This window comes from Sapajus apella, unplaced genomic scaffold (assembly GCF_009761245.1).
Source record: "Sapajus apella isolate SASKATOON/1434 unplaced genomic scaffold, GSC_monkey_1.0 scaffold54, whole genome shotgun sequence".
NCBI classification, from domain to species: Eukaryota; Metazoa; Chordata; class Mammalia; order Primates; family Cebidae; genus Sapajus; species Sapajus apella.
Genome location: NW_022436994.1, coordinates 8,912,206 through 8,936,964, shown reverse-complemented (window position 1 = coordinate 8,936,964; position 24,759 = coordinate 8,912,206). Strand labels below are relative to the sequence as shown.

Sequence of the window (24,759 nt, the reverse complement as noted above, 5' to 3'; positions counted from 1 at the left end):
ATGAAAATAAGGGGCTCTCTTGTGAGGCCAGCAGTGGAGCAGGGCTACTGGGGACAGCCAGCCGATGGCTGGGTAACTCTGCCACAGCCGGTTCTTGCAGTGCCCCATGCCACGGCTCAGTTGTCCATGTGAGCTCCAGTCCCCCATGCTGGGGGCCGTGTGCAGGGAGTCAGGGTGTGTGCCAGGGGCTTCCCAGCAATCTTTCTTTCCTTCTCTCTGGGATCAGCACTTGTGGTTCTGGATGCTCCCCCATCACCTGTCACCTTTGTGTGGTCCCTGGAGGTCAGTATCCTGCATTTTTCAATTCCTTAGATCCAAGGTGGAGGTCACATGGGGGCTGCAGCAGAGCTTCATGGGAGCCACTTGGGGGCTATAGTGGGGGCTCAGGTGGGAACTGCGGTGGGGCCCTTTGTGGGGTGGTTCTCAGTGTAGACTTTGGTCTTGCTTAGGACACACCTCCAGGCCACAGAACCCAGGCCAAGACCCAGGCAGGCTTGACCTGGAGGCAGAGACTTGGCTCCACTTGGCATCAGGCAGGGCTGGACTTGGTGTTCATCCTCGGAAGTTTATGTGGAAGTAACTTACCAGGGAAAACTTCAAGTGTGCCAAATTTGTTTTCCCATTGTAAAATGGACTGTACACATGGAACGCTATCTGCCATGTGGAGTAGAGGGGTGAGGCCCTCATGGCCACTTCCCAGAGGTCAGCTGGGCTTTCGGGATGTGGGTGGCTATTTTCATTGTGGCTGCTCCTATGGCCCCTGAGTGTGATGGTGTCTGGGCACCTGTGCTCCTTCTGAGAAAGTCTCACAGGATGGCGACCACTCCTGGGTCAGGGATGTAGCCTATGCACTGCAGGAGGGATTCCCAGGGCTCTGCCCGGCAGGCCTGTGCAGCTGGGGATGGAAAGGAAGTGGAAGCATCTCAGTGCTAGGCGCTTGCATGGCTCCTGCTGAGGCTCCTTGGAGGGAGGGAGAATGGTTGGTGCTGAGCAAGGCAGGCCACTGCAGAGGGACTCTGAGCCAGAGGACATGGTGGGAGGCATGGAGCTTCTTCCCCCCTCCAGCCCTTTTCCTTGCTTGTCAGTGGGATGTTTACCTGATTCTATGTAGGATTTAAACTCTGCTCTTTCGTTGTTCTTTTCAAAGCAGAGTGGGAGGGGCATGGGAAGGACTGAGAGGTGAGTCGGGGACCCTCATACCACATTTCTGGAACATGGTCTCTCAGACATAGGGGTGTGCCAGCAGGTCAAGGGCCAGCTTGGGTTGGGGTCAGGGAACATCCACCTGGAAGATGGGAATCTAAGTCCTACTTACTCCTCAGTCCAGACAAGGAAACTGAGGCCTAGGAAGGGGAGAGGATTCCCCAGGATGGCATAGTTTGTTTTGAAAAATCCAAACATTTATTCTTTTCTCTTGGGGCAAAAAAGAAAATGCTTGACCTACACAGCTAAGGGAGAAAGAAGAAGACAAAGACCAAGAAAGAATGCCATATGGTCCCCTAGGTCACTTATCTTTGTAAGGACAGGGGGACTTTCTGGGTACCCTAGGAGGACAGCTCATTTTTTTAATCCAGTGTGGAAGAATCTGGGGTATTGTTGGAGTAGTGGGGGGAGGGAGAGAGAGAAGGTGGGAGCTCTGGTGGAGACAGCAGTGTTTTTGCAGGTGTGACCCTGCTGTACACTGAAGCACAGGCTGAGACTCAGCAGTGCACCCAGGGAGTAGTGTGAGGGATGCTGCAGAGAGGCCTGGGTATTGGGGAGGCCGTGCCAGCCCTGGCTAATGCTCCTGGAGAGAGTTGCTTGTTCAGTGGCAGTGCAGGCCTGGACATGGGCTTATCCAGGCTCAGGGGCCAGGCATCCTCACCGGGGGGAGGGTGAGGTGAGGAGGAGTGGAGGGAGGGGGCCCTGCTGTCTGACATGGGCCCTTCTCTCCTATCTAGGAGCGGCTCCTCATGAGCCTTCTGCCCCGGAACGTTGCCATGGAGATGAAGGAGGACTTCCTGAAGCCCCCTGAGAGGATTTTCCACAAGATTTACATCCAGAGGCATGACAATGTGAGGTAGGGCTGGTGCTGACCCAGCACAGTGGGGAGCCTGGGAAGCTGAGGTGTGGAGGTGATGGTGAAGGCGGGGAGGCAATGACAGAGATGGGGAAGGGATAGAGGGAGGTGGAGAAAGAATGGCGGTGTGGAGTTAATGGTGGAAGTGAAGTGATGATGGAAGTGAGGAGATGATATGTTTAGGTGAGGAGGTGACAGTGGAGGTGAGGAGGTGACGGCTGAGGTCAAGAGTTGATGGTGGAGGTGAGGAGGTGATGGTAGAGGTGGTAGATGATGGTGGGGGTGGGGAGGTGATGGTGGAGGTGAGAATGTGATGGTGGTGGTGAGGAGGTGATGGTGGAGATGAGGAGGTGATGGTGGAGGTGAGGAGGTGATGGTGGAGGTGTTGAGTTGATGGTGGAGGTGAGGAGGGGATGGTGGAGATGAGGAGGTGGTGGTGGAGGTGTTGAGTTGATGGTGGAGGTGAGGAGGGGATGGTGGAGGTAGGGAGGTGATGGTGGAGGTGGGAGGTGATAGTGGAGGTGGAGAGGTGATAGTGGAGGTGGGAGGTGATAGTGGAGGTGGAGAGGTGATAGTGGAGTTGGTGAGGTGATGGTGGAGGTAAGGATGTGATGGTGGAGGTGAGGATATGACAGTGGTGGTGTGGATGTGATGGTGGAGGTGAGGAAGTGATTGTGGAGGTGGGGAGGTGATGATGGAGATGAGGATGTGATGGTGGAGGTGGGGCAGTGCTAATGGAGGTGTATAGGTAATGGTAGAGGTGGGGGTGATTGTGGACGTGAGAAGGTGATGGTGGAGGTGTGGTGGTGATGGTGGAGGTGATGGTGTAGAGTTATAGTTTTTGTAAGCAGCAAGGTGACCACAAAGAGAAAAATGCCTATAGAAGTTACACAAAAGAGAAAGAAAAAGGAATAAAAGCATATGCTATCAAAAAATTAATGTAACACAAAGGAATTCAGAAAGAGAGGAAAAAACAAATAACCGAAAAATTCAAAAATGTGTTGAAATTAACCAACACATCCTTGAACAATTATTGAGTCAAAGAAGAAATCAAAAAGGAAATTAGAAAATACCTCCAGGCTGGGCATGGTGGCTCACACTTGTAATCCCAGCACTTTGGGAGGCTGAGGTGGGAGAAAATGTGTTGAAAATTAATTTCAACACATTTTTGAATTTTTCAGTTATTTGTTTTTTCCTCTCTTTCTGAATTCCTTTGTGTTACGTTAATTTTTTGTTATGATATGCTTTTATTCCTTTTTCTTTCTCTTTTGTGTAATTTCTATGGACGTTTTTTTTCTTTGTGGTTACCTTGCTTTAGCTCAAGATTTCAAGATCAGCCTAGACAATATAGTAAGACCTCATCTCTCCAAAAAATGTTTAAAAAGTAGCCAGGCATGGTGGCAGGGACCTGTAGTCTCAGCTACTCAGGAGGCTGAAGTGGGAGGATTCCTTGAGCCCAGGAGTTCAAGGCTGAAGTGATCTAGGAGCACGCCACTGCACTCCAGCAGTCTGGGTGACAGAGCAAGACCCTGTCTCAACAAAACAAAACAAAACAAACCTGAAAATACCTTCAGACAAAGAAAATGAAAATACAATATACCAAAACTTATGGGATATAACAGAAGCAGTAATAAGAGGGAAGTTCATAGCAATAAATGCTTACATTAAAAAAGATCTTAACAATCTTAACATTGCTCCTCAAGAAGCCAAAAATACAAGAACATATTAAGGCCAAAATTATTAGGATGAAGGAAATAACAGAGATCAGAGCAGAAATAAATGAAATAGAAAATAGAGAACAATATTTAAAAATCTACAAAACTAAGAGTTGCTTTGTGAAACATTAAATAAGATTTTGACAAGTCCTTAGCCAGACCAGTAAGAGAGAAGACTCAAATAAAATTGTAAATTAAAGAAGAGATATTATAACTGATGCCACAAAAATGAAAAAGGATCATAAGAGACTACTGTGAACAATTATACACCAACAAACTGTATAACCTAGGAAAATTTGATAAATGTGAAGAAACATACAATCTACCAAGACTAAGTCATTAAGAAGTAAAAAGTTTGAACAGACCTATACATTTAGGCATCCTAAATGGAAAGGAGAAAACATAGTATAGAGATTGAATCAGTTATCAAAACCCAATAAAGAAAATTCCAAGCCCAGATAGTTTCACTGGTAAATTCTACCAAAATTTAAAGAATTAATGGCAGTCCTTCTCAAAGTCTTCTAAAAAATTGAAGAGGAGGGAACACTTTCAAACTATGAAGTGAAACATCGTCCTGATATCAAAGCCAGACAAGAACACTACAAAAAAAATTGTAGGCAAATATTCCTGATAAATATAAATTCAAATATCCTCAGTGAGATACTAGCAAATGCATCCAGGATCACATTAAATGCATATACACCATGATCAATTGAGATTAATCCCTGGAATGCAAAGATAGTTCAACATGCAAAAATCAGTTATTGTGATAACAACATGATAAGGGAATAGGGAATACAAATCATGTGATCATCTCAATAGATGCAGAAAAATATTTGAAAAAATTCAACACCCTTTCATGATAAAAATTATTGACAAATTTGGATTAAAAAAAACTCAACAAAATAAAGGCTATATATGACAAGCCCACAGCTATGACATACCCAGTGATGAAAAACAGAAAGCTGTCCCTCTAAAATCAGGAAGAAGATGATATCCACCCTCACCACTTCTATCTAGTCAACATAATACTGGAAGTCCTACCCAGAGCAATAAGAGAAGAAAGAACAGCAACAAAAAAAGGCATCCTAAATGGAAAGGGAAAAACTAGGAAGCAGAAGGAAAACAGTTAGCCTACTTGGCTGAGACTGGCTAAGAACCAGGAATGACTCCTCAATATCAGGAGGGATGAGTGAGAGCCTTTCTGTGACCCACATTCCCACTGGAGATCCACGTGATAGGAGGGCATCTTGACCCTCCCAAGTTTTGAATCCATCTTAGGAAGCAGTTGGGAAGCTGTGAGCAGGAACTGCTCCAGGGAGGGAATTTTCCCTGGGTCTCACACCCATTCTGCAACCTAAGTGGCTACAGCAAGATGCCATTTTTTAAATCCTAGCTTTTGGCAGAATGTGTGTTGTTTTGGGATCCATCAGTGCCAATCCTAGGCATTCAGGAAACTTGGGCTATTTGCTTGTGGAACTAGAACAAAGCAGGGGTGGGCTCCTGCAGCTGGAACTGAGAAGCAATCATGATGTGGACTGCAGCCACTGGCACTGGGAAACAGGCACCACTCCTGGGACTTAAGCAGGATGTGAATTGCCACGGAGTCTTCGTCTTGAGTTGGGTGGGGGCTCGTATGGCCTGGTGCTGAGTTGTAGGCTAGGCATGAACTGCCTGGGTCTGAAGGGTTAGTCAGGTCAGCTGTGAGAGTGGGACTGGGATGTGAGAAGGAAGCTGGCCAAGGCTGTGGCTGCTGGGGCTGGCCCCACTTTCCCTATGGCAGGATCAAACTCTTAGAATTTGATAAATGAATTCAATCAAGTAGGAGAATAGAAAATCAATATACAAAAACCAGTAGCATTTCCATACATCAGGAATGTACTAGCTGAAAAAGAAGTCTAGAAGGCCATCCCAATTACAATAGCTACGAAAATAAAATACTTTAAAGTAAATTTAACCAAGATGTAAAATATTTCTACAATAAGAACTATAAAACAATGATGAAAGATATTGAAGAGGACACATAAAAACGGAAAGACATTTCACTTTCGTGGATTGGAAGAATATTGTTAAAATGACCATAATACCAGAAGTGGTTTACAGGTTCAATGCAATGTCTATCAAAATATAAATGATGTTCTTTACAAAAATAGAAAAAAAAAATCCCAAAGTTCATATGGTACTACAAAAGACTGAATAGCCAAAGCAGTCTTGAGCAAAAAGAAGAAAGCTGGAAGCATTGTGTTACCTGACTTCAAAATATGTTACAAAGCGATGTTAACCAAAACACCATGGTACTGGCATAAAAACAGATGCATAGACCAATAGAACAGAATAGAGAGCCCAGAAATAAATCCATGTACTATTAGCCAACTGATTTTTGACAAAGGTGCCAAGAACATACATTGGGGAAAAGACATCTCCTCAATAAAAGGTGCTGGGAAAACGTTATGCATATGCAGAAAATGAAACTAGACCCTCTCTCTTACCATACACAAAAATAAACTCAAAATGGATCAGTCATAAGTGTAAGACCCAGACTCTGAAATTTCTAGAAGGAAACATGGTGGAAATACTTCAGGATATTGGTCTGAACAGATGTTTTATGGTTAAGACCTCAAAAACATAGGCAATAAGATAAAAACTAAAGAAATGGGATTATATCAAACTGAAAAGTTTCTGCACAACAAAAGAAACAACAGTGTGAATAGACAACAAAAGAATGGAACAAAACATTGGTAAGCTATTCATTTGATAGAGATTAATATCCAGAATATACAAGGAACTCAAACAAGTCAATAGCAAGAAACAAATAATCTGATTTTAAAATGGGTGAAGCATCTGAATAGGCATTTCTCAAAATAAGACATCCAAATGGCCAAAAAGTAAATGTTAAAATGGCCAGCATCACTAATCATCATGGAAATGCAAATCCAAACCACGATGAGAGTCATCTCACCTCAGGTAGATTGGCTATTATCAAAAAGACAAAAAACACGTGCTGGTGAGGATGCAGAAAAAAGGACCTCTTATATCTGTTGATGGGAATGTAAATTTGTACAGTCATTATGGAAACTAGAGTGGAAGTTTCTCAAAAAGCTAAAAATAGAACTCTCATAGGATCTAGCAATCCCAGTACTGTTTATATATCCAAAGGAAAAGAAATCAGCATGTCAAAGAGATATCTGCTCTCCCTGTTTATTGCAGCACTATTCACAATAACCTAGATGTGGACTCAGCCTACGTGTCCAACAGCAGATGAATGGATAGAGAGAATGTGGTATATTTACAGGATGAAATACTATTCAGGCATAAAAAATGAAATTCTGTCATTTGTGTCAACACGGTGTTCCCAGGGGACATTATATTAAGTGAAATGAGCCAGGCATAGAAAGATAAATACTGCATAGTCTCACTTTTATATGGAAGCTAAAATAGTTGATCTCTTAGATGTGGGCCGTGGAATAGTGGTTACTAGAGGCTGGGAAGAGTGAGAGGTAGGGAAGCACAGGGAGAGATTGGTTAATGAGTCCAAATTACAGGTAGATAGGAGAAATAAGTTCTATTGTTCTATAGCATGTAGGGTAACTATAGTAAACAATAATTTATTGCATTTTTTAAGTACCTAAGGGAGAGGTTATTTGAATGTTACCAATGCAAAGAAATAATAAAAATTGGAGGTGTTGGATATCCTGATCGCCCTGATTTGATAACAGCATGTTGTATACATATATTGAATTATCACACCATAACCCATAAGTATGTACAATTATATGTTAGTTAATATATATGTGCATATATACATATATTTATACAACACACACACACACACACATGCACACACACACAATAAGTAACATAAAAGAAGGAAATCTTGCCATTTTCAACAATATGTATGGAGCTGGAGGACATTACTGTAACCTAAGTGAGTAAGACAGAAATATCTGCCTGATCTCATTTGTATGTGGAACTAAAATAGTCAGATTCATAGGAGCAAATTAGAATGGTGGTTGCTAGGGAATGGAGGCAGAGGAAAATGGGGTGATGTTGGTAAAAGAATACAAAATTTGGCCAGGTGCGGTGGCTCATGCCTGTAATCCCAGCACTTGGGGAAGCCAAAGTGGGCGGATCACAAGGTCAAGAGATGGAAAACATCCTGGCCAACATGGTGAAACCCCATCTCTACTAAAAAATACAAACATTAGCTGGGTATGGTGGTGCATGCTGTAGTACCAGCTACTCGGGAGGCTGAGGCAGGAGAATCACTTGAACCCGAGAGGCAGAGGTTGTGGTGAGCTGAGATTGCACCACTTCACTCCAGACTGGTGACAGAGTGAGACATCATCTCAAAAAAAAAAAAAAAAGTACAAAATTTTAGCTAGGCAGCATGAATAAGTTCTGGAGCTCTAACATACAGCATGGTCACAATATTTAACAATGCTGTATTGTATACTTGAAATTTGCTCACACACACGTAGTTATGCAGAGGTAATGGCTATTTCAATTACCTTAATTGTGTCAATTATTTCAACCTATGTAGGTTCATCAAAACATCAAATTGTATACCATATATACACACATACACATGAGTACACACAATTTTTATGTCAATGATATCTCAATAAAGATGTTAAAAGAAAATGTGTTACGTACATAAAATGAAATGCTGTTAAGCTTAAAAAAGAAGGAAATTCTTCAATATATGACAAAATAGATAAAACTTGAGGACATTATACAAGTGAAATAAGCCAGTTACATAAAGACAAATATTGCAATATTCTACTTATATGAGGTATCCAAAATAGTCAAATTCATAGAATTGAAGAGTATCATTGTGGTTATAGGGCTTTGGGGGAGGAAGAAATGGGGAGTTACTAGTCAATGGCCATAAAGCTTTATTCAAACAAGGTGAATAAGCTATAGATATCTGCTGTACGATATTTTACTTGTAGTCAACAATAATGTATAGTACACTTTAAAAAGAATTAGGGAACTTGTAGGTCAATTGAGATTATCCAGCCTGAAGAACAGAATGAAGAAAAGAATGAAGAAAATGAAGAGAGTGTCAGGGATCTATGGGACACCATCTAGTGTATCAATACACATATATTGAGAGTCCCAAGAAGAGGAGAGAGAGAAAGGGGCAGAAAGAATCTCTGAAGAAATTAATGGCCATAAATGTCCCAAAGATTTTGGAAAACGTTAACCTACGCATCCAAGAAGCTTAGTGCACTCCAAGGTGGGTAAACTCAAAAAGACCCACATTGAGACATGTCATTATCAAACTATCAAAAACTAAAGACATGAGGACAGTTTTGAAAACAGCAAAAGAAAAACGACTTATCATCTACATGGGATCTGCAACAAAGTTATCAGCTGATTTTTCATCAGAAACCAGGGAGGCCAGAAGGCAATGGAACGGCATGTTCAAAGGTTGAAATAAGAATTCTGTATCCAGCAGAAATCACAAGAGCAGCACTTGCTGTTACCTCCATGCAGAATCCTCTTCTCCCGGTGTCTGTGTGCCCCTTTCTTCCTCTCCCTTCCTTCAGGACACCCCTGACCAATCCTAGTTGACCATACCCACAGCTCCACATCTGACTTCTCTGCTTTTCCATAGTTACACATGTCACCTTTGATGTTCTCTGCATGTCTGCCTCTTCCCTGAATAGAATGGCGTCTTTCTGAGGGCAGTGCGGTTTGTTCAAGTCTTTTTATTTTATTTTATTTTATTTTTTGAGATGGGGTTGCACTCTGTCTCTCAGGCTGGAGTGCAGAGGCATGCTTCAGCTCACTGCAACCTGTACCTCCCAGGCTCAAGTGATCCTCCCAACTCAGCCCCCTGAGTTGCTGGGACTACAGGCGCATGCCAGCACATCCGGTTAATTTTTGTAGTTTTTGTAGAGATGGGGTTTTGCCATGTGGCCCAGGCTGGTCTCAGACTCCTAGACTCAAGTGATTCACCTGCCTTAGCCTCCTAAAGTGCTGGGATTCCGTAATCCTGTGAGCCACTGTGCACTGCCATGAATCTTTTATTCACTGCTAAATCCCAAGCACCCAGAACAATGCTAGCACATATAGCCCTCGATAAGTAATTGTTGAATAAACAAGTGGATAAATGAATTAGAATACTTAAAAATTATTATAAATGATTGTAAACAATCACCGAGCTCTTACTAGAGGCAAGGTATGACTTTAGTCTTATTGGAAATAAGACTTATTTACTTATTTACTTATTTACTTACTTTACTTATTGACTACAAGTAAAATATCGTACAGCAGATATCTATAGCTTATTCACCTTGTTTGAATAAAGCTTTATGTAAAATGGGAATAAGACTAGAGTCCTAGACTCTAGTCTTATTCCCATTTTACATGGTGGACATGCGGAATGGTTGGATAAGTTGCTGTCAATGGTAGAGCTGGATAGTCCCCTTGGAGTCTGAGCTCTGAACCCTGCTCCCCTCATGCCTCTCCAGGCTGGCCCATCTTTGGTGATACCCTGTGTTGTGAACAAAGCAGGTCATTTTCCTTTACTTTACATCTATTTCCTGTAGTGGTACTGGGGATGGTCTGGGTTCTGGAAGCCTCAAAGTTAAAGAAAAGCTGAGAACTCTTTGAACGAATGTGAATAAATCACTGGGGCCCTGTGCAGAGATACCTTAAAGCTATTACAAACAAAAATAGGTGATTAATTTTTTAAAAAATATTTTTCAAAGAGCATGTTTTAATATTACAAGAAGAGAAAACAATAGAAAACATCTTTTTAAAGTCTTATTATCTCCAGAAAAGCTGGAAGTTCTGCCCTGTGGGTAGACACTGTGTTGTTTAGGGCTGACCGCAGTGCTATAATAAATAGACACCCAGTACGTAGAGTCTTTGATGCAAGACAGTGTGTTTCCTGCTTTCATTGCAGACTGAGGGGGTGGCCCCTTTGCCCTGGAATTTGGGGACTCCTTCCCTTTCCATTGTGAAACACTGACACCATACTTAGGGACTGGGAGTTTCCTGCATTCAGCTGGCAGAAGGGGAAAAAGAGGGTGTGGAGGGGCCCACATGCTTAAAAGCACATCACTTCTGCCTGGCGCTGCTGGCCGCATCCGTCTCGTAACCTCCCCAGAAAGGGGAAGCAGGTGTAGCAGAGTGCAAATGGGCTCTCCCTATGTGGTGTGAGGGGTCAGCATGGGGGATGGTGAGCCTTGAGTGGCCTCAGCATTGACTCCCCCAGTGGCCAAGGCCTGGCATCCTGTGGGTTTTCTGAGCCTCAGTCTTCTCACCTATAAGGTGGGAACCAGGAAGCCTTCATTTCTAGTCTGCATTGAGGAATAAATGGGGTGACTGTTTCTATAGTTACTTGGAGATGTAAATGTCTATACATCTCTAGAGGTTATTTTCTGAGTGGCTGGGAGAAGGGCAGCCTGGCATCCCTTTCTCTTGCAGCATCCTGTTTGCTGACATCGTGGGTTTCACGGGCTTGGCATCCCAGTGCACGGCTCAGGAGCTGGTGAAACTCCTCAATGAGCTCTTCGGCAAGTTCGATGAATTAGCCACGGTAAGTGCAGCGTCTTTCTCTGTTTGAATTAAATTAGAATTGCTTCTGGAGTGACGATATGCCAGGTGGATTCCCTGTATTTGGACCATGAACTAAACTGATTGCTAAGCATTTCTTCCAGCAAGGTTATAAATCACCTGTTGTTTTTAGCCTCATCGTTCATTGATTCCTTTCCTTGGACTGAAGCCTTGCATTTACCAGATAAGAAAATGCTTGCACAAGCATGGCCAGCATGCCTTCCGATTGGGGCTTCCATGCAGAAGGCTTCATTATGCAGGCCACACATAGGTGTGGGCACCTGGGCACCATCCTGCTGCCATTGTGTCCCGCTGCAGACAGAGCTGGTGGTTGCAACCCCTCATTCTGCGGCAGCCTCGGTTCTGGGCTCTACTTGAACAGGCCTGAGTCTGGATCTGCAACTCTCCTGGGATTGAAACTTGTCTGCTGGGGGCCCAGTTGTTGAGGCCTCCTGATACCTGGCGCAGACAGTGGCCACCCTTGCCCTCATCAGACTGTGTGCTGGGGTTTTGAAAAGCCTTCCTTGGACCAGTCACATCTGGTAGCCAAGTTCTGCTGAAGGTCGGGCCAAGGCCACGCCAACAGCCTTGGTTTGCAACATACGTGTTCAGAAGCAGAGATGAGCAAGCCAGCCAGACCTCCTTGTGCAGAGGTTTGCCCTCCTGGGACTTAGTCACGTTGGCCACAAGGCTCCTGAGGGGCTGCCATTATCCCCCCTTTCTTCCCACAGGATGTGCTGTGTTTAGAGACAGGACATATGGGGCTAGGATCTCAGCTGCAGAAGCCAACAGATGTTGCAGGCCCAGGGAAAGCACATCTATATCCTCCCCTTCCTTTTCCTCTTCTGCCCCCAGATAAGTTGTACTACTCATCAGTTACCAGCTCGAAAGCTAGAATGTGCCCTATTCACACATGGTGGAACTTCCCCTCTTGCCATTCACCGGGCACATCCTTCCTGAGATTTTTACTCCTGGCCTGTGCAGGAAGGGTTGGCTTCTGCAGGACAACTGACCATGACCACAGGAAGTCTCCTTTTTCTAAGGCGGAAGGGGAGGAGGGAGTTCTGAGTCAGGGGAGTCCAGGATGTGATCTTTTCAGGGCCACTGACCCACCTGGGTGTCCTTGGACCCCAGACACCCAGTATCCCTGCCATTTGAGAGTGTGGGAGAAGCACAGTGAGATGGAGCCAAGTTCAAGTTCACCTTGTTCAGCCTCACTCTGGGTGGGCAGAGAGGGGTACTGAGGTCAGTGTGAGAGGAAGGGGCAGTGAGCTCTGTTCAGCAAGGCAGCACCTTTCTAGAGGAGGTGACAGTGAAGAGTCTTGGGGAAATATATGGATGCTCCTTCAATGAAGGATGGGAGAGGAGGGCATCCTGGTTGGGGGCTGGCTTGTGCAGAGTCCTGAGGGGCGTTCTGAGCACCGGGTAGGGCTGGACAGGGCAGAGCCAGGTGGTAGTCACACGATCTGAGGCTGGTAAGACTCACCATGCCTGGCAGCAGTTTAGGGGTCCCACTGCAGGTGGGAGAAAACTTGGGAGGCTTTTGCAGACACATTGGTAGTGAAAGAGGTTAGGTAGGAAGGCCAGGGGAAAGAGGGTGGGCACCGGGAATTGTGGACACTACTCCCCTTGGAAGATCCTTGTGGGGAAGAAACGGTCTTGAGATCAAGTTGTAAAGTCACTGTTTTCCATGGTTTACTAGAAAAGTGAACAGTGATTTTATCTTTGCAGGCAGTGACACCCCATTGATAGCCTGGGCCAGTGTTCCACAGCAGTCTGTTTGGGAAAGGCCACTTCATCTTTCTGCTGGGCACTGGAGCTGCTGGTCTGCAGCGCCCTTGCAGTCTTGTCTGGGCCGTCCGCTAGGCCTGACCCCTGGACTGCCCAGCCAGTGTTGGGTCCCAGGCCTGCTCCTTGCTTCCCACCTCTTCACCAGGAAGCTGGTCATCTTGGGAGCTTTCCTCTGGAGGCTCCCACTTGGCCTGCCTGGGCCTTTTCTCTCTCACGGTGCTCTGAGCTGTGCTGGGCCCTCCACTCCGACCATCTGATTCTGTCTTCATAGGCAACCCTGAGATCAGCACCTTTGTCCCTGAAGGGACAGGACCCACGTTGGGTCAGCCCAGGCCCTTTGCAGTCCTGCTGTAGACTTTAGTCCTCCTGTGAGGCAGCTTATTTCAGCCCAGTTGCTTTGCGGTTTCTTCCTTTGATAAAGAAGTGCTGGCTCCTAGGAGAGGCTGAGGGTGTCATGGAGAGCTGCCTGCTGCTCATGGTGCTGTGCTGTCAGCCTGGTCCCAGGCCTTGGCATCTGCTGTTCCTTTCTATCTGTGCCGCTGTCCAGGGTGTATGGGCGGGGGCTCTGGGCCTGTTTTGAGGCATCATCACATGCTCTCTCATCTCATGGTTCCGTATTCCAAGTGGCTCCTTGAAACCTACCTGACTCTTCTGCCAGGATACTGATTCATGCCTGGGATGCTGGCTTACATACTTTTGTCAAGAAGAGTGCAGACATGTCAGAGTGGGTGATATACATGGTGGAGACGCCTGGTGGGTCAAGTGGAGTGAGAGATGTGTGTGCCTGTACATAACGTGTGAGTGTACACATGTGTGAGCATGTGTATGAACATGTGCACATGTGTGCACTGTGTACACATGAATATGTGAACATGGGTGTGGATTTGTGAAAATGTACATGAGTGAGCTTGTGTGCCTGCAAATGCACATGTATGTTATGTGTGTAGGTGTGTTACATGTGAGTGCTTACATGAACACATGTGTATGTGTGTGTAGGTGAGCATGCATGCGGTATATATGTGAGTATGTATGTACCTGTGTGAGTGTGTGCCTGTTCTGCATGTATATGCCTGTGTGTCCTCCTGTGAGTCATCACTTTTGGTTAGGGACATTCTCTTGGAGTCCTTTGGCAGCACAAAGCACAGTCACCTCATGAGAAATGGGGACTGAGCTGACATGATGTCGTGTCACGGGAGTCTGTCCTCGTTTACTTCCTGTGTGTGCACATATGTGTGCATTGCAGACACCTGCTGAAGCACGAGGCCCTGCACTCTGCTATCCACTCTTCCCAGTGACCATGAAGGATTGTGGTGTTATCCTGTGTCCAAGAGAAGGAGACAGGGTCAGGGAGGACCGGCTAATTCCTAGAGGCTTGGTGGATCTGGCCCTACCAGCTGTTAATGTGAGGCTCTCTACCTGGGGTCAGCTGACTAGGTCTGTGAAGGGCAGATAGTAAACATTTCAGGCTCTGTGGGTTACATATTGTTTCCGTTGCAACAACTCAACTCTGCCATTGGAGCATGGAAGCAGCCACAAATAAGTAAACAAATGGGTGTGGCTGGGCCCCAGTCAAACTTTACAAAACAAGGAGTGATCCATGGCCTCAGGGTGCCAGACCCTGCTCTAAACCATGACACCTGAATGGTGTTACATTTAAAGACATCCATATGCCCTGTCTTTGCCGTGTGCCTGCCCGGCAGCTGGGCAGTGGCTGATGTGTCGGTGTCTGGGCGGGTGGAGTGTCCTGGGAGTCAGCCCATGGAGCCCCAGGCTGTGCTGCTGGCCACCTTTGTTCTTGGGGACACTGTATCTGGGTAGCAGGGCTGACAGTGCTGGCAGAGGTTAGGATATCATTACAGCTGCAAGGTGCCTTCATGCAGCCCTTGAATTCTGCCAGCTGAGAGCTCCAGGTGCCCATGAGGATCACGGCAGAGAGAACTGGACCAGCAGTCCCTGCAGCAGCATAAATAGCAGCACCTCCATTAACTACAACTCTTGTGTAAAGTGACTGCTTGGTACCCAGCAACATATGAGTTTGAGCTGAGGAGAGTATTTTCTGGTTTCTAGGAACATTTTGTTGCAAATGGCATCCATTTGGGTGTGAAGCCCTTAACCACCTGGGAGCAGAGGAGAGCTTGATTAGGGATCTTGCTAACCAGGCAGGAAGGGGGACAAGGGCCTTGCCCCAGTGCCCTAATGCCACCACAGAGTGACATCCTTGGGGTGCAGAGGGCTCGGCAGTGCGTGGGTGGGGGCACATGTTGACCAGAAGTTGTTTTATAGCACTAGAGGGCCAGAAGGAGTTGCTCCAATGTGAGCAGATGCAGGCATAAGGGGCTGGACCTGTGTCTTCTCTTGACTCCAGCCCTCAAAATCAGAGTAGAACTTTAGGAGCCTGAGTTGAAAGTCTTGTTTGGCTGCACAGTGCAACATGAAGAGACAGAGGCCAAGTTGGTGCCCTCACAGAAGTCTTTCAAACATCCTGGCCAGGACATGATGTCATCTTCATTCTAAGAGTGAGCAAAATAAGGCTCATGTGGTAAAGCAGCATCCCCAGAGCCACAGCCAGGATTGGAAGCAGTGTCATTATGACTCCAAAACCTGTCTCACTAGAAGAGGAGCACTCCTGTTCAACCTTAAAAGCCCTCAAGGCCATCTTTTCTCCAGGTCTCTGCCCATTGGGCCTCTGACCTTTCACCAGCCTTCTGTGGAATGGGTGCATCCCGTCCAGCTAACACTACTTACCATCACTGTGTGTGTGGCTTTTTTCCAGGGAGGGGGTGGCCTGTGGACAGCCCATACGCATGTCTGAGTTGGTACTGAGTCCCAGTGCTGACCATGGAGCCTGGCACACAATGGCTATCCCTGCCTGTGTAAGTGGGACAGTGCCATGCCAGTGTGTCCACTCCGATGGCTTCTAGACTTTCAGCCTGTCACCTGAGGCAGGGGGACCTCTGATGGAGCCCACCTATGAGAATGACCAGAGGAGGTGCTGCAGTGGCTTACACTGGGCACCTGTTTGCCAGCAGGAGCCTCATTTGGAGAAGCTGAATTGGGCTGAGAACAGGATCAGTACCTGGGAGAGCTGGCCCTGGGTTTCCTGAGGGCTCAACTTCCTGTGCATGATGGCTGTGAAGAGCACTGGCCATTCCTTACCCTCCCTGTAGCTGTAAACAGGCTCCAGAATCCACGCTGGGGAGCCGGTCGTGGGGAGATGCATCTGCAGAGCAAGCATAAGTCTGACTGGCTATCACCAGGTGGTAGTGAATATCCTGTGGGGCTATAAGGAGGAGACCAAGCTCTGCAAGACCCCTGGGCACCCACTTCACATATACACAGCCCTGGCTGAGCACGAGGCTGCCCCTGATAGGTTCCTGGTGGGGAGGTTCTTTGTTGTTTCTCAGCACATGATTGAGAAGCAATTGTCATGTCACCTGGGACACCTTAAGGTGGATTCTTAGGTGAGATCCAGAACCACTCATCAGAGTCCTAGGGACCAGGAATCTGCATTTTGCTAACTGCCTGGGAATTTTACAGGCCAGAGGCTGAGAGCCACTGTCTAAAGCTTGTGCTCATATACAAACCACTGGGCCTCAGAGATGGGTCCCATGGCATCCTCTTCTCTGACCCTGTGGGTTTTCCTCACACCCCAACCCTCCAGCCAAATGAGCCTCTCAGCTTCCCTGCCTGAAGTCCTCGGTTTCCACCATCCATCTCCGCTCCTGCCCCTGCTACAGCCCCTCCAGGGCCCTGCACAGTTTATACTGAGCAGAATGGAAACGCACCTTTCTTCACAAAGCAGGGAAGGTGTTTCCCTGTCCTGGGATCCTTGCAGAGTGACCTTCCCAGACCTTACTGGGGTGGAGGGTGAGTGCTTCCTGGGGGTGGGGGCGAAGGGGGAGTATATGAGGAGGCACCCTTGCACTTCCCCAAGGCAGGTCAGCCCATGGACCACGTTTTGGTGTCTTTAGGGAAATTATTTATTGAGAAAAGTTCTCAAATACGTGTATTTCATGAAAGACTTTGAATACAAAGTGAATCTGTCAGTTTTCCTAGGAAAGATTTACATAATACTCTGTCTTCTGAAACCTGGCATACTTCTTTCTTCCAACAAACTGCACCACATGTGGTCTAACTAGTGCCCGCCTTCCACGATTGCGTGTGAGTTCTGTGGTTCGTTACCTCTGGGATACGTTACACCTCACCAGGATTTCTGCAGCAGCTTCTCATGGGGTTAGCATGAGGAGCTCTGCTGCCTGTTTCACACCTTTCCTCAGCTTTCCACTGTCTTAGCTGGCACAGAGGGCTTCTTACTTTGGAGCTGTGGTTGACTGATATTGAGCTGTGCATGTGTACGGTTCTGTTCATTTGGGCCTGTGTGCACATGTGTGAAGCTACCACCACAGACAATTGCTGAGCATATCCTTCAGTGTTTCCCAGACCCTTTGCAATCCCTCTCTCCTCCTGCTTCCCATTTTTCTCTCTCCCTGTGTCCAGGCAACTACTAATCTGCTTTCTATCACTACATAGAAGTTTGAATTTTCTAGAGTCTTGTAGATATGGCACAAGGCAATATGTACTCCACATTGTCTGGCTTTTTTTCACTGAGCATAGTTGTTTTGAGATTCATCCAACATGTTGCATGTGTCAGTACTTCATTCCTTTTCATTGCTTAGAAGTATCCCATTTTGTAGCTGTACTGAAGCTTCTCTCTCCATTCACCTTTCAGTGAACATTTGGGTTACTGTATTTCTAGGTTTCGGTTATTACAAATAAAGCTGCTATGAACCTTCATGTACAAGTCTATATATGGGTATTCAGTTCTCTTAGGTAAATACCTAGGAGTAGAATGGCTAAAAAACATGGGAGATGTATGTCTAACTTTTTATAAAGCAGACACAATGTTTTCAGAGTTACTGTAGCATTTCACATTCCCATCAGCAGTGTATGAGTCACAGTTGCTCCACATCCTCATCAGCACTTGAAAGGGTCAGTCTTTTTAATTTTAATTTTTTTCTAGCAGGCATGTGGTGCTATTTTCTTGTGGTTTTAATTTCCTATTTTTAAATAACTGATGTGGTTGAGCATCTTTTCATTGCTCATTGGCCACTCATATATATTTTTGGTGAAGTGCCTGTTCAAACCTTTTGATCACTTCTTTTTATTGGAGTTGATTTTTTTCTTTTTGTGGAGTTTTGAGGATTCTCTATATGTCCTACATACAAGTCCTTCATCAGATATATGATCTCCCAGACATTGGCTTGTTTATTCTCTTAACAGTGTTTATGAAGTCCAATTTATCAGTTTTTTTAATGCATTATAATTTTTGTGTTGTATTTGAAAAATATTTGCCCAAAGTGCTATAATTGTCTGTTGTTTTCCCAAGGCTACTGTGGTGAATTACCACAAACTTGGTAGCTTGGAACAGCAGAAACTTCTTTTCTCACAGTTTTGGAGGTCTGAATACTGAAATCAGCATTGCTAGGCCAAAATACAGATGTTTGCAGGACCGTACTCCATCCAGAGGTTCCAAGTTTGTCCCTTACCTTTTACATCTTCTGCTGGCTGTTGGAATTCCTTGGCTTGTGGGCACATCACTCGAATCTCCCTCTGCCTTCATGTTGCTGCCTGCTCTTCTTCATCCTTCTGTTTTCTCTCTCTCTCTCTGCCTTTTCCTCCTCCTTCTCTCTCTCTTTTCCTTTCTCTGTATGTGTGTAAAATTTCCTCCTGCTTCATTTTTAGAAGGATACATGTCATTGTATTTAGGGCTAATCTGGATAACTGAGACGGTTTTCCGATTTTGAGATCCTTAATTTGTTACATTACAGTGACCTTTGTTTTTGTTCTGTTTGTTTGGTGTTTTTCCGTGTAAGTTTGCATTTACGGATTCCAGAAATTTGACCATGGTTGTCTTTGGGGGACTGGGGAAGCACGGAATTTCAGCCTACCACACCTTGCAAGCAGTCATCCAACAACTCTGGATTTCAGCCTCCTTATTTAAAATTAAGACTAAATGTGACTATTTTGGTTGGTTAATGAGAAGTAAAATAATAAAAAGCCTAAAGCATCTAGCACAGTGCCTAGGACAGGGTTTACACTCAATGTGTGATAATTATCATTGTTACCAGGAAAGCTGTGATCAGTAGGGTCAGTGTTGTTAAAACTACACAGGTATTTGAAAATCCAACTTGAAAACCATTGGGATCCTCTAACGTAAAGATACGATAAACTCATTTTAAAAATCCCATCAAGTTCTTAATTATATAACCAGAAAACATTTGATGCTAGAAATTGTCCATTTATCAGCTTTGTCTGTTTTAGGGAATTGTCAAATAACGCTTATCTTATTACCATTATAATGCAATTGGATTCCATTTTAACTCCGCAAATGTCTGCTCATTCTGCTATGCGCAGAAAACTGCTAATCACTGGGATAGTGCATATGTAAGGAGGATACAATCTGTGACTGTCTGCCTCATAATCCAGCAGGGAACAAAAGTTTTCCTTAAATACTTGTTTTATAGAGCACATGCTGTATCACAAAAAAACAATACTATTTCAATTATTTTTCATTTTATAAGTTCTGCATCCAAACTTGAAAACAAACATCATCCACAAAGAGTCAAGTCATTGAATGCGATTATCAGATTAATGTTTAATAAGGTGAAGACACAACATAGCGTATTCATAATTTTTGTGCACATGCGAATTTCCATAGGTTTACAAATTCATATTGTCCTAAGGAAATTCACATAAGAAAGATAAACAAATAATCACAATCATTTGTTTCATTTGCCAGCTATCTAAGCCAAGGCTGTGTATATCTGCATCTCAGAGTAATGCTGCAAAGTAGATAAATATATACCTACATAAAATAAAGTAAAAATTTTGGCCTAACAAAGTCATAGATATTCCCCTGTGTTTTCCTCTAGAAGTTTTATAGTTTGAGGTTTTACGTTTAAGTTTTTAATACATTTGTAGTTAATTTTTGTATATGTTTCAAGGTATGGGCCAAAGTTGGATTTTTTTGCATCGTAATATCTAATTGTCGCAGAATCATTTACTGAAAATACTTTCATTTCTCCACTGAATTCCCTTTCCAAAATTTTAGAAAAATCACTTGTCCATATGTAGGTGAATCTATTTCTGGATTTTAAAAATTCTGTTCCATTAACCTATGTGTTTATCTTGACATCAAAAACCACACACCCTGACCCTGTAGTTTTATAATGTATAGTCTGGAATCAGGCTCTGTGTTTTATTCAACTTTGTTCTTTTTCAAAGTGATTTTGGCTATTCTAGGCGCTTTGCTTTTCCATGTGAATTTTAGAATCAGCTTTTCAGTGTCTGTAACAAAGGTTGCTGAAATTTTGTTTGAGATTTTTGTTGAGTCTATGTTAATCTTGGGAGGATTAACATTTAAAAAATAGTCTTCTGACCCATGAACACAGTATGTTTATTTAGATTTATTTAGATATTCTTTGATTTTTTTTCTCAAAAATGTATAGTTTTCAGTGTATATGTATTTCTTTTTTCTTTTTTTTTTGAGACAGGGTCTCTTTCTGTTACCCAGACTGGAGTGCAGCGGTGCGATCACAGGTCACTGCAACCTCCACCTCCTGGGCTCAAGCAATTCTCCTGCTTCAGCCTCCTGAGTAGCTGAGACCACAGGCACATGACACAATGCCCAACTAATTACAAATTTTTTTTTTTTTTTTTTTTAAGAGGTGGAGTCTCACCATGTTGCCCAGACTGGTCTTGAACTCCTAAGCTTGAGTGATACTCCCGCCTTGGCCTTCCACCGTTGCAGGGATTACAGGCATGAACCATCATGCTTGGCCAAAGAATATGTATTTTATATATTTCATCAGATTTATTCCTAAGTAGCCCCTAGGTTTTTTTTTTTTGGCAGAGTCTTGCTCCGTTGCCGGGGCCGGAGTGGAATGTTGCAATCTTGGCTCACTGCAGTCTCCACCTCCCAGGTTCAAGTGATTATCCTAACTCAGCCTCCTGAGTAGCTGGGACTACAGGCAGGCACCACCCTGCCCGGCTAATTTTTGTATTTTTGGTAGAGACAAGGTTTCACTATGTTGGCCAGGCTGGTCTTAAACTCCTGGCCTCAAGTGATCCACCCCCCTCGACCTTCCAAAGTGCTGGTATTACAAGTGTGAGCCACCGTGCTGGCTAATAGTTCCTAGCTTTTGATAGTATTTTAAATGCTGTTGATTTTTAAGTTTTAATTTCTGATTGTTCATTACTAGCATAGCAAAATACAGCTGACACTTGAACAACACAGATTTGAACTGTGTGGGTCCATTTATACATGTAATTAAAAAATATATATATTTGAAAATATTTTCGAGATTTGTAATAGTTTGGAAAAACTCGCAGATAAACTGCGTAGGCCTACAAATATTGAAAACATTAAGAAAGGTTTCCCTATGCCATGAATGCATAAATGATTATACATGTGTTTAGGTGGGTGCAAAAGCAATTGTGGTTTTTACCTTTAAAACTTATAACAAAAACCGTAATTACTTTTGCATCAACCTAAATAGATACTAGCCTATGTATGTGTTAATCAACTGTTAATGTTATTGGTAAGGTTTCTGCTCAGTGGTAGGCTGTTGGTAGCTATGTTTTTTGGGGTAGTCAAAAGTTATACATGGATTTTTAACTGTGTGGGGGGTTGAGACTCATAACCTGTGGGTCAGCTGTACAATTGAGTTTTTGTATTGATAAACTGTTCTGAAACTCCGCTAAACTCACTTATTTCTAGTAGGTTTCTTTATACATACATTTTCTACATAAATCATTATGTTGTTTACTGTCTAAAACCACCAGTACAATGTTAAACAGAAGCATCAACAGCAAGATTCTTGTCTTGTTCCCAATATTAGGGGAAGGCATTCTGTCTTTCAGCATCAAATATGATATCATCAGCTGTTTTTTTGTGTGGATACTTTTTATCAAGTTGAGCAAGTTTCCTTTTATTTCTAGTTTGCTGAATTTTTTTTTTTTTTGAATCAGAAGTGGATGTTGAATTTTCTCTAATCCTTTTGCACCTGTTGGAGGGATCATATGGCTTTCATTTTAGTCTCCTCGTATAATGAATTACACTGATTGATGGTAGGATATCTAAATATCCTTTTGTTTCTTGGACAAACCCTACATGGACATGAAGATGGTCCCTGACTTATGTGTGCTATTTGACTTTAAGATGATGGGAAAATGATACCCTTTCTGTACAAACTGTCTTCCTCTTGTGATGTTGGGAGGTGGCAGCAAGCCACAGCTCCCGGTCAGACATGCAGTTTTGACCTTCCATATTTTCAACTTATCACACATTTATTGGATTGTAACCCCATCATAAGTTGAGAAGGATCTGCATTGTATTATCCTTATTTATTGTTGGCTTTGCTTTTCTAAAATTTTGTTTAGAAAATTTATGTTAAAGATATTAGTCTGTGGCTTTTCTTATTCTGTACGTGGTGTCAAGATAATGCTTAACTCATAGATGAGTTTGGGAATATTTCCTTTTGTTGAATTTTGGAAGAGTTTTTGTAGAAATGGTATTCCCTCTTTCTTAAATGTGTGGTAGAATTTACCAGTGAACCAGCGAATCCATCTGGACCTGGTATTTTCTTTGTGGAAAGGTTTTTAACTACAAATTTAATTTCTTTAAATAGAGTTAGTCAGATTTTTTTTTCTTTCTTTCTTAAATAAGCTTGGTAGTAGTTCTTCATAGTCCTTGCTTTCCTTCTAATAGCTGTAGAATCTATAGTGATGTCACTTCTTTTACCCATGGTTTTGGTAAATTTTGTCTTCTCTTTTTTCTGATCATTTTGGCTAGAGATTTATCAATTTTATTGATTTTTCTTAAATAATTGCTTTTCATTTAATTGATTTCTGTAATTTTCTATTTAATTATTTCTTTTCATATCTATATTATTGTGTTGCTTCTGGGTATTTTGGGTTTAATTTGCTCTTTTTTGTAGTTTCTTAAGGTGTCTGCCAAAGCCATTAACTAAACATTTTTTGTCTTTTAATATAAGAATTTAGTGTTGTAAACTTACCTGAAAGTATTTCTTTAGCAGTATCCCACAATTTCTGGTATGTTGTGTGTTTTTCTAATTCTGTTCAAAATACTTTCTAATTTCTCTTTATTTTTTTTTAAGTCCCATGAGTTATTTAGATATGTGGTTCAGGGATATTTCAAATATCTTGTTTTTTACTTCCAATTTAGTTCTTTTTTGGTCAGAGAATATGCTTTTTGTTATTTGAATCCACTTAAATTTATGGCCCAGAATATGGCTTACGTTGGTGGTTTAGTACTTTGATTTTGTAGAATTCTATTGTTAATAGCGTGTTCAGTGAGTACCAATTATGTCAATTGGTTGGTAGAATTGTTCATGTCTTCTATATCTTTACTGATTTCCTGGCTACTTGTTCTCTCAATTATTGAGAGAGGGATATTAAAATCTCCAACATAATCATATATTTTTTATTTCAGCTCTATTTATTTTTACCTCAAGTATTTTTGAACTCTGTTAATTTTTAAATATTTATAATGGTTATGTTTTCTTGATGAATTGACTACTTTATTGGTAAGAAATGAGCCTCTTTATTCTGGTAATATTCTTTGCTTTGTAATCCCATTTGCTGATATTAATAGAGCCATTCAACTTTCCTTTGACTATTGTGAGAAAGAATAGCTGTTGCCCGATACCCACAGGACATTGGTTCTAGGACTACCCGTGGATACCAAAATCTGGATGCTCAAGTCCCTCATTAAAAAATGGCATAGTATTTGCATATAACTTCTATACACATCCTCCTGGATACTTTAAATCTTCTCTGGATTGCTTATAATACCTAATACAGTGTAAATGCTATGTAAATAGTTGTCATACTGTATTGCTTGGGGAATAATGACAAGAAAAAAATGCTGTTCATGTTCAGTATAGATGCAACCTTGATGGGCCTAACTACATTCTGTCATCTGCAGTTGGTTGGATCCATAAATGCAGAACCTATGGATATGGAGGGTCTGTGTCTTTTTCCATCCTTTTGTTTTTAGTCTGTGTCTTTTTTTTTTTTTAAGACCTAGCCTTGCTCAGGCTGGATTGCAGTGAAGCAGTCTTGGCTCACCATAACCTCCACCTCCCAAGTTCAAGCGATTCTCCTGCCTCAACCTCTCAAGTGGGATTACAGGCGCCTGCCACCATGCCCAGCAAATTTTTGAATTTTTTGTAGAGAGGGGGTTTCACCATGTTGTGGCCAGGCTGGTCTTGAACTCCTGACCTCAGGTGATCCTCCCCCTTTGGCTTCCCAAAGTGCTGGGATTACAGGCGTGAGCCACCATGCCCAGCCCATTTGTGTCTTATTTACAGTTTGTTCCTAATTAGTTTTGCTTTTACTTTATTTTTTTTTAACCTAAAATGGCAATCTCTGCTTTCAGTTGAGGTGCTTGCACTGTCTGCATTAGTGATGTGGTTAAGTTTGGCCTGCTACCTTACCATTTGCTTTTGGTTTGTCTCATTTGTTCTTTGTTCCCTGTTTTGTTTTTTTTTTTTTTTTTTTGGCTATTTTGCCAATTTATTATGTTTCATGATTCCATCTTAC

At 43.2% G+C, this 24,759-nt stretch overlaps 1 protein-coding gene across 3 annotated transcripts in view; it reads left to right on the top strand.

Moving 5' to 3' along the window:
* ADCY1 (adenylate cyclase 1) overlaps nucleotides 1-24,759 on the top strand; it is a 109,846-nt gene that overhangs the window by 15,394 nt on the left and 69,693 nt on the right. For all 3 annotated transcript variants that reach the window (XM_032244282.1, XM_032244283.1, XM_032244284.1), the window contains exons 2-3: nucleotides 1,941-2,059; nucleotides 11,215-11,326. In XM_032244282.1, coding sequence (XP_032100173.1) covers nucleotides 1,941-2,059; nucleotides 11,215-11,326 — 231 coding nt within the window. The remainder of the gene's footprint in view (nucleotides 1-1,940; nucleotides 2,060-11,214; nucleotides 11,327-24,759) is intronic.